The sequence below is a fragment of the Panicum virgatum genome, chromosome 8K (genome assembly GCF_016808335.1).
Source record: "Panicum virgatum strain AP13 chromosome 8K, P.virgatum_v5, whole genome shotgun sequence".
Taxonomy (NCBI): Eukaryota; Viridiplantae; Streptophyta; class Magnoliopsida; order Poales; family Poaceae; genus Panicum; species Panicum virgatum.
The window spans coordinates 9673065-9683997 of NC_053143.1; the positions used below are offsets into that span (position 1 = coordinate 9673065).

General features: G+C 43.1%; 1 protein-coding gene across 1 annotated transcript; it reads left to right on the forward strand.

The window, feature by feature from the left end:
* Positions 1-725: 725 nt before the first annotated feature.
* LOC120645413 (F-box/LRR-repeat protein At3g26922-like) lies at positions 726-7336 on the forward strand. Its single transcript, XM_039922198.1, has 3 exons — positions 726-1619; positions 2575-2743; positions 7248-7336. The coding sequence occupies exons 1-3, from the start codon at positions 726-728 to the stop codon at positions 7334-7336; spliced, it is 1152 nt and encodes a 383-aa protein (XP_039778132.1).
* The last annotated feature ends 3597 nt before the right edge of the window (positions 7337-10933 follow it).

The window sequence follows — 10933 nt, forward strand, 5'->3', positions numbered from 1 at the left end:
ACTGTTGTTATTGCACAACCCGGCTTTCGTTGTCTCCACCTCGCCCTCCACTAACCACTTTGGTTGCTCGCCGCCGCCACCATCCCCAGCCCAGCCAACGGTACGGTACCACTAACTCCCTTTTTCCTCCCATCCACCATTGCAGTGTTGATGACTATCGGCAATCATCCCTTACTATTAGCTCTACCCCTTCTTCGATTTTAGCACCGCCCCAAATCTCATCTCAAACCCTAACCCTAACCCTAACCCCTTATTTCTCCATATCCAACTAGAGAGACCCTCGTGGAAGTTTCATAGGCTTTCCTACCATATACAACGCTACATCAAAAAGTGATTTGGTGGAACACATTCTTTCTTCACCTCGCTAACACCAGTAGGCCCACATTCCCAACCTGCATCCAAACAATTCTGGTCCACTGACTGAATTTAGATCCTGGATACCCAAGTATCATATATAGGTACCACTGACTTAGTGTATCAGTGATTCATATCTGGTAGTGCATTAGGCAGCGAGGCGACCTAGTGAACTGTATCATTGTAGCTTGCTAATAAAATTTAAACTGAAATAGCTCCATCCATTTCAATTCCAGGCTCCATGGGTAAAAAATCTGCAAGCAGAGAATCTTTTTTGAGGTGCTAAGATGTGATAGAGCTAGGGATCCACCTTTCTTGATTTAATCCATCAATTTTTTATCCCCTCCAGGCCACGTCACCTTTTGGACACAATGCTGCAAGAAGAGAGAACGGTTAATGAGATAGAGCCACCTGAGGACAGGACCAGAACACTTCCAGATGAGATCCTAGAGCACGTGATATCATTCCTGCCGGCGCAGGAGGCAGTGCAAACCTGCGTGCTCGCTAAGCATTGGTGCCATCTCTGGAAGTCTATGCCTACCTTGCGCATCATCGCTAATGAGTGGCTCGACGAGGAGGGTGTCAAAAAGCTTAACATGTTCATTAAATCTTTGTTGCTCAAGCGTAACAACAGTGCACAGATTGATGTTTGTGAGGTAGAAATAGGTGAGTACAGCGATTATGGGGATGATCCACAGGTTGACCAATTGGTTCGTGATGCTCTGTTGTGCCAAGCTCGGATCATCAGGATCACAGTGTCCTCAGAATTCAATTGGGTTCGCTTAGGTGGCCCGCCTTTCATATCCCAGCACTTGACAAGGTTAGAGCTTACACAAGTGGATCTGCAAGATGATGTTCTTGATTACTCTAGCTGCCTAGCATTGAAGAACATATTGATGAGAGGTTGCTTCATTCAGAATAAGAATATATCATCCCAATTCCTTGAGGAGCTGACTATTATCAATTGTACATTTCATTCACATGGCCGGGCTCATATATCTGCCCCAAGTCTTGTTAGGCTAGAACTTGTTGATTGTGATGGTGCTACTCCTATGATTGAAGGCATGCCATCATTGATAAAGGCAACAATCAGATTATATGGCTCTGAGGATGTTTGTGGAAAAGAAGAATTCGGCGGCACTTGTTCTACAGTCATATGTCATAATTGTGGTAGTCTTTCTAATGAGGATTTCAACAGACATTGTGTCCTTATGAAGGGTTTGTCAGGGGCTGAGAGCTTAGAGTTAATGGCTGAATCTGGAGTGGTATGTTGCTGCTTACTTCTGATCTTTACTCTAATTCTAGTACCACTATTTTTGTCTGACTGTATATTTTGTTGTTATGTATCCATAAATAATCTTATTTTGTGCAAGATGATAAAAGGATCTTTTATGCGCAACATGTTTCGCCAGGGAAACTAATGGGTTATGGGTTTGTTTGCGACTAACAAAATATTCCGGCGTGTTCTTCATAGTCCCTATGCATATTTTTGTGTTTAATTTGATGGCTTGGATTACTTTGTACTCTTTATATTATTAATTTAATTTGTAGCCTTAGCTTAGGTTCTTGAATGTCTAACCAAAATGGTAACAATAAGTGTTGGCGAGAGTCAGAAAAAGTATTTCTATGTTGTTGTTATTCTTGATGTGATGTTATAGTAACTACTTTAAAAAATTACTGTAGAAATTCATGTGGAGACAAATTAAATGCTTTTCTATGCCACAGTCAAAGCTCAAATTGGGTAAGTGCATCTATTCTAAGAAAATAATTTATGGAGCGTGGGGGTAAGATCATAGCAGTTATTTCCTTATGTATGTAGGTAATTATATTATATCACAGTATAGACATTTATTTCTATAAAATAAATGGTTTTATTAACCTTTGTGTGTTCTTGTTACATTTCATACTTAAAGGAAATTAAATATTTGAGCAGCTCCTAATATTGTCATTCTTTGCACATTGCACAGTTTATTTTCAAAAGGGACTTGATCTGGTGCCCTACATTTCACAAGTTGAAGACTTTGATACTCAACGAATGGTGTGTAGCTATCGATTCTCATCCACTAATATGCATTCTCCAACATGCACCTGTTCTAGAAACACTCATTCTTAAACTTTCCCAGGTATATGTTCTAAAAATCTGTCTGTTGTCTTATCAATAACATAAAGTACCATATGCATGACTAATTCTTTTATTGTGAACTATGATGTTCAATTCAGGCACCTGACAATTGGGATGAAATGGAAGGAAGCTATGATCCATCAGCACAACCACTTGCGTTATCCAAGAAATTGAAGCTAGTTGAAATTCATTATGATGAGCTTGATAGGAGGGTTCACAATGTTATTAGGATCATGAAATCTCATCCTAATTTTGAAGAAGTGAATGGTAAATCTCATCCTAATTTTGAGGAAGTGAATGGTGACGAGACATTCTAAATGTAAGTTGGTCGTTTGTATCCTAGTATTCCAATATATTATTGCTTACTTATAAATGCTTCAAGTTTTACTGGTTACTTATGTAAGAACAGACATGGCATTGCAAAAAAAAAAGTTGCTTGCTTGTCAGTATTATTCTTGGTTCTTATGATGCTTTGTAAGAATAAAAGGCTGCAGTGTAGGAAAGTTAAATAACTAGATAATTAAAGAAAATTTACAGATCTAAAGTATTCGAGAAGGTAAGCAATGAACTACCCTTTTTTAGTCAAGGACAAAATAAATGTTATATCAAACTATGACTTGCATGGGGCACTTTCATCCTTGCTAATTCCTACCAAACTGAGTTATACACAAGAGATTGCTTTACCATTTAATTGAAATTTGGATTAGTTTTATGAAAGTAGAACATCAGCCCATCTTTTATTTAAAATAAAAGCAAATATAGTTGTCACAATTACATCAACTTGCATGCTGGTCGTGATTGTGGTCCTTACAACTCTTCATCCTTGTGGTCTTACCAAGGATTTTAATGATATCCATAAGGACTAACCGGAGCTTTTCCATGTTCTTGTTCCTATATGTTACAGCTTCCTGAAGATAGATGCTCATCTACTCTGGTGGTGATGGAATCTGCTTATGCAATCTCAAATAAAGTGCTCATCGCGGCTCTAAACATCTAGCATCATATAGACATCGTCGTAAAAGGAATGATTGTGCAAGGATGAAACGTGGATGAAGAGAAGGATTGAAGCTTATTAGTCTTCTTTACTTCTTTGTTTGTTTAAGTTTCCCTTCTTATATTTTCAAATCCTCGTTTGAGGTTCATAGTCTAAGAACTCTTATAACTATTGGTTGTAGACATTCACATGTGAATTTTCAAGGCTGGGATTTTCCTTTATCTAAAAAATATATATTCTGTGTAGATGTAATTGGACCGGGTTTAATACTCCATCCTACATTTCCACTTTTAGGTGTTGTGAAGTTTTGCATATTTTTCCAGATTTATAGGTGGTATGATGGGTTGGACCCTGCTGAAGCTATATGTTTCTTATATTTTTGTTGGTTGTGCTGCTGAATATGATTTTTGCTTGGTTTTTTGCCATGACCTTGTTTATTCTCAGCATCTTTGTTCCCATATACTACGTACCTCCATTTTTGTTTACATATCATATTAGGTTTGTCCTAATTCAAACTTGATTAACTTTGACCAAGTCTAGCTATAGAAAATATAGCAACAACTATAATATCCAATATATATTTTATGGTGGATTCAATTAAACAAATTTGGTATTGTAAATGTTACTATTTCTTTCTATAAGTTTGGTCAAAATTTGTCATGTTTGACTTAGGACAAACCTAATACGACGTGTAAATAAAAATTGAGGGAGTATCTTTGGAAGCCCTGTAGGAGCGCAGCTAGGGATGTAAGTCATATACATTTTGGGTAATTGAGTCTACGCAAAACATTGATAAAATAAACTTGAATGGCATTATACATAAATAATTTGGGAGGAGAAATGAAGTAGAGTGGTATGCCATCGTAATTAATTAACTAACCCAAAAAACACTATTGGGTATCCATTTGCATCCTTAAGCACAACATATGCATATACAGATTTTGGATGCATCTTCAGTAAGTTATGAAAAACCAGCAAATATCACCACAAAAGAAACTTGAAAACTAGAAAAAAGTTACTAAGGACTTGTTTGGATCCATGGACTAATTTTTAGCCCTGAATTAGCCTCCAAGGATTCAAACAGGTGGGCTAATGGGGCTAATTTTGCGTGGGCTCCACAAAAAAGGTGACTCTCCACACATACCCCCAAACGCATTGACTCCACACCGGTTCCCCCCATCCCGTGCCCTCCCGACCTCATCCGCGCTGCAGCGGCACGTCCTCTCGCTGTCCACTCTCATCCACGCCACTGCCCGTATCCACACTGCTGCTGTCTCCCATCCGCGCGCCGCCAGTCCCGACCCACCGCCATCTCCTTGTTGCGCCGCCACTGCCCTGACCCAACCCCAGCCCGTCGCTCAAGATCCACGCAGCCGCCAGCAGGGTCGCACCAAATCTGCGCTGCCCGCAGTTGTGGTCGACCTCCCACGGTGTAGATGGAGGGGCTACGGGAACTTCAACTTCTGCTCCCAATTTCCGGCATCAACCTCTTCTCCTAGCCATCTGCGACTGGTGGCGTCCACCCTCCCCGGGCGGCGGCGGGCCTTGGTGGTCTCGACCTCAACTCTGTCGTGGCGGCGGCGGCGAAGGAGTTCGCCCATCTCGCGGATTACTTGAACTTCTTTTAGTCTGGCGGCGACCAAGCTGCACCGACCATGTTGAATTCTAACATCTGGGAAGTTTATAATTTTCTACTTTCTCTGTTCCAAATTATATGTCGTTTTGGCACTTCTAGGTGCATAATTTTTCTATGTATAGATCTAGATGCATAGCAAAAACTATGCATCTAAAAATGCCAAAACGACCTCTAATTTGAAACGGAGGGAGTATTATTACTTTAGCTGTCACTTTACTCAGTTATATGTTTTTGATGTGGTGCCCTATATTTAGCAAGGACTTTGGTACTCAACGAGTGGTGCGTCACGATCAATTTTCATGCACTAGTGTGTTTTTTCCGTTATCACCTGTTCTTTAGAAGCTCATTCTTCAACTCCATCTCGTACATGTATGTTTTGTGACTGTTGTCATATTAAGATATATATATAGTTTAATTAATGCATTGTTGATTGATTTTGTTAACTATGAGACTATGACATCAACGCAGGCGCCCTACAATTGGGTGGGGAAGTAAGGAAGCTACTACCCATCAAAAGAACTACCTGCATATAAGAAACTTATATGGTCCTTCTGCAGTGTGATAAGCTTGACACATGGGTAGGCAAAATTATATGGTTACTAGTCTATCAAACCTTGCTCCCGCACGGGCTAATTAGAATTCATATAAAAATAAAACTTACAACTAATAATTATAATTATCTATTGTAACACCCTAAATTTTGCATTAGAAGAGTCTAGCATAGTTTCACAATCTTTCTAGCTTCAAAAGGAATTATTTTCGCACTTTGGAAAACACACTCTAGGATCTAATTTGTTTTGTTGCATTCATGCTAGTACATATTTTATTTTTGTATGATTGTGCTCGAGTTTCTAAAGCTCCCAGAATTTTCTGGAATTTTCTGAGCCATTCTTCTATTTTCTACGGCTTATTCTATTTTCTGTGCAAAGGAAATACTCCTTTATTCTTTCCTTTTCCTTTTTCCTTATTTATTTCTCTATTTTCCTTTGCAACCTGGGCCGCCACCCCTTTCTTTTCTTTTCCCAAGCGGCCCGTTTCTTTCCCTTCCCACTCCCTCCTTTCGGCCCGAACCGGCCCAACCCGCTTTCCCCTTCTCTTTTCTTTTTCCCACCCCTCTCTCTTACCGACAGGGGGGACCCACCGGTCATCCCCCTCCTCCCGCAGGGAGCTGAGCAAGGCTCGGACTCGGGCGCGCCCCGGCGCGGGCCCACCTGGCCCGCACGCCAAGGAGGCCGACTCAGCCCCGTGCGTCGCGTCCACGTCCTCTTTTCCCTGCGCACAACCAGGCCCCGCAGCTAGCCGTCTTTTCGCCCTGTTCCTCGCTCCTGCTCGTGCACGTGCAGCCGCCACCGCTCGAGCTCGCCGCGCCACCGCCGCCGATCTCCTTCCTCACCGCCGCTCAAGTCAGTTGGGTAAGCCAGGAGGGTTCCCCGTGCCTTCCCGATCGTTTCCCCTACTGGTTCGCCCTGATTCCACATCAGGTCGGGCTCCATCGAGCTCACCGGCGCACAGCCGCCGTCGGTCACCATGGTCCGCCGTCATCGGTCGTCCTCCGGTGTCCGTGGGCACCTATTTGGATTCCCCATGCCGCGCTCTCGCTCTAGCACACTTCAGCGCATTTTTTTGGCGCTCCGTGGCACCGAAATGGTGCTATGCCGGCGAGCCTCCGCCGTTGCTATGGCGGCGGCGGCGCCTGCTGGCAACCTGCCGCCGCCCAGCGCCCCGACGCGACTCCGGCCGTGAGATTGAGATCCGACGGCGCAGAGCCGATCTAGCCATAGTCAAACTCCAACCCGCCGGTCAACTTGGCCATTTTTTTTGGAAAACCCCCTCAGTTTTCCAAAATTCAACCCGCCGTCCGCTGCTATTCAAAATATTTACATTTTAGTCCTGTTTTCTTTCTATTTAGCCCTGTTTAATAGTTTTTCTCGCGAACAAGTCCCTGCAACATAGTATTTAGCATATCTTCACCGTTTTAGCTCTGTTTTTAGCGTTCTTGGTACTGTTGCGATAGTTGCAACATGTAGGATTAATTTTCAAGTGTTTTACCTCTATTTTTTCATGATTGGTGTACTGTTTTAATTCATTTCCATTGTTTGCTTGTATGTACTTGTATTGCTTGGCGTGTTCGTGATGTATAGACGAGGAGCCGTTCGAGAACTTCCAAGAGCAGGACTTTGAAGACTTCGACCAGCAGCAAGAGACTGAGCAAGGCAAGTATATTCTTTGATCATTTTTTGTCCCAATAATACTTAAATAAGCTTGCATGCATTAATATTGTGGGGGACTAGCTATATACCATTATTGATGATCCTTGTCCTTGATTAGTCGGCTTTTTGTTATAAAAGTCTTTTGGGTAGTATGCTTAGCCACTGAACATTGGTTATGGGTGGTTTCTACAATACTTTTGAGACATGAAACTTCGATATATACATTTTCTTTGGGACAATATCATGCTTTTGTGAACTTGATTAAAATCAACCATGGAGCGACCACCTGGGAAAATAGCGCAACCACAAGAACTACATGGCTCTGGTCTTGGCTGATTAATTAGATTTTTCTAGCTTATTAGTCGCTGACCGGAAGGCGCAATGGGGGGGACTAGGTTTAAGAGGGGTAACCAGCCTGCCAAAGGGGTTGGTACGCCTATGGGGTACGCTCGCTTTGGGGGAGGGTGCACTCGCCTAGCGGCTGAAACCTCAGCGGGCTACTACTAGTTAGGGAGTCTTTGTAAAGACCTAGTAGTAAATCCCTGCCACTCACCAAAGGAAGTGTTTAAGGGCCTTGCAAACCCGAGCACAAAGGGAGACACGACTTGTGGGTAAAGTGTGCAACCTCTGCAGAGTGAAAACTGATATATCAGTCGTGCTCACGGTCAAGAGCGGCTTGGACCCTCACATGTTCAACTCAATGGAAATCACTATGGTTAATTCAGATGTTTAATTTGTTCCAAGTTGTTTATTTACTTCAGTTTTTCTACTGCTTTTATGAATGTGGGTTTGGTTCATACATTGCTTAGTAAATATTTGCTGATAATTTAACTAAAATGCTTAATGCTTTGCTCAGCTAGCCTTTATTCCTTGATATATGCCTTGCATGTCATTTACTTTTCCAATATACTTGCTGAGTATGACATGTGCTCACCCTTGCTATTACCACATCATCCAGAGCAAGATCAGTTTGAGTAGTTTCCAGAGGATATTCAGGACTTCTAGGCGTATGTTTCCCCCAGTCAGCTACCTGTGGAGTTTGGAGTATCCGCTGCTAGGATAAATGCGAACTAAAATGCTTATTTATTTATATTAATGACTTTCGGCTTGGTTTGTAATAAATTTAACTCCGGTACTTTATGACATTGCCGCTGTTATTCACTATTGTCGTCATATGTGTGTAATTTGATCCTGGCGCACATATGAGTATTTGCTCGGTTTTATCCCTTCAAAACTGGGCGTGACAAAGTGGTATCAGAGTCGTGTTGACTGTAGGACGTCAGCCTAGATAGTAATGGTCATTAGCTAGCTTTGCTTTAACTACTATTAAGGTTGTTCTTGCTTTTAATTAGTTAATTCTTAGTCGTTGGTCATTTATCTCCAGCTTGTTGCTAATAATTGCTATTTAATATATCCTTGTACTGCTCATTTATATCTTATCATTGTTCTATATCTATTTCTCTTTGTACTAATTTGTCTAACTGTCCACTTGTAGATGGTTCTTACTAGAAGCGTCGCCCGGAGCCTGCTTCCCGCTGACGCTACCTCAGCCGTACCTGCACCCGAGCCTGTAGCCGCACCTGCACCTGTACTTGTAGCTGAGGAAGACCCTCTAGAGGAGGATCCTGAGGAGCTGGTGCACGTAGAGGACCTGACTGAGGAGGAGATGATCCACCTTGAGGATCCACCTCAAGCTGGAGATGCACCTGCCGAAGCTGGAGATGCACCTGTTGAGGCCGCACAAGCTGGACCTGGAGCAGTACCACCGCCGCAGCCGCTGCCTGAGCCAGAGACGTGGACCATGAGGTTCCACCATCACCCTGGGGACTGCTACTTCTCCAGAGCTTTGCGTATGCTGTTCCACCGTCTGCATATTCTGGTGGAGATTGACTTGGGCGCTGAGAGGACTCACCCGCGCTATCCAGAGGAGTGGATAGTATCAGCTCACATCCTCGCACCAGACTACGAGCTTGGAGGGACCGTGGAGATGGCAGTGCACTATGCTTTATCGCCCAGAGCCACTTTCGCAGCTGGGATCAGTGATGCTGCGAGCCAGGCTCTCTCAGTTCTGTGCTATTTTGCTGGGGAGGAGCTTGATCATTTAGTTTGGAGGCATTTTCCTCGACGTGCTCCAGGCAAGATGAGGAGTGCCATCATGGGAGTGCAGAACATGTTGAACACAAGGATGGTTGCCCAAGTTGGACTCACCACCGCACTTCACACTCATATGGAGCGTAACGCTGAGGAGCTGCAGAGGAACCGTCGTCAGCTAGCGGATGAGAGGAAGAAGAATGAAGTGCTTCAATCTCAGCTTGAAGGAAGAGATCCACCAGTGCAGGAAGATGATCATGACGTCGCTCTCTCACCGCCCCGCAAGCGGACTAACTTCGGCCCTCGGCACCCCACTACCACCGTCCTACCTTAGGAGGATCCCATGGCTAGTAGTTCTACGTTTAGAGTCGCTTAGAGTTAGTCGAGTCGTTTGAGAGTCGTTTGTAATAAACTTTTAGTTTGGTGTGCTTGAGACATTGTTATTATGCTATTTGTGTGATTTGGATCTTTGTAATGACTGCGATGTGTTGTGGGGGTGATTGACACAACGACATCGATTTGGGTTAATATAATTAGTGTTGAGTCATATCTCGGGTTCCTTTTAGCTTAGTACCGTTTGTTTTTTTGTTATATCTATCCTCATTATATCATATCTTTATCATTATCTATGCCATTTATGTTTATCATATCCTTGCTGTCCGGTTATCCATGATATCTATATCTGTCATATTTGTGCTATCTATACCTTGATCATGCCCATTTATTTTCTATATGTTGATTATATCATGCTCTTGCTCTCTAAATTGCTAAGGTTTAGAATATTTAGGCTAGAACTGTATTAGTTACTATTTGTTAAGTAATTCTTATCTATTTAAGATGCTGTTCTTCAATATGTCCTTGCTATCTTTGCCTTGATTTCAGCTATCCATCTGTCTTATATCTTTTCTTTATCTATCTTCTGGACAGATGAACGGTGGAGGCAGAGGCAGAGGTAGGGGCGGAGGTAGAGGCAGAGGAGGTGCAGATCCAAATGCCAACATTCCACCACCGCCACAGTTCGACGTGGCACAGCTTATGGCTATGCAGACTTAGATTCTGCAAGGGATGGCAGCAACTCTTGCCAACCTGCAAGCTCAGCAGAATCAGCCGCCACCACCACCTCCACCTCAGCCAAGGGACAAGCACAGGGAGTTCATGAGCCACAGACCTCCTACATATTCTCATTCAGCTGATCCACTTCAAGCTGATGATTGGCTCAAGGCAGTTGAGAAGATGCTGGACATTACTCAGTGCAATGACAGAGAGAAGGTTTTGTATGCTTCCGGCAGACTTGAGGGTTCTGCAGCTGATTGGTGGGATTCATATACTACTACACATGCCAATCCTGCCACCATCACCTAGATAGAGTTCAGGGATCACTTTAGATCTCATCATATCCCAGCCGGGGTGATCAAACTCAAGAAGAAGGAGTTCCTCGGTCTGAAACAAGGGAGCATGACTGTGAGTGAGTACCGTGACAAGTTCCTTCAGTTGTCGCGGTATGCTCCTGAGAAGGTAGCTCAAGA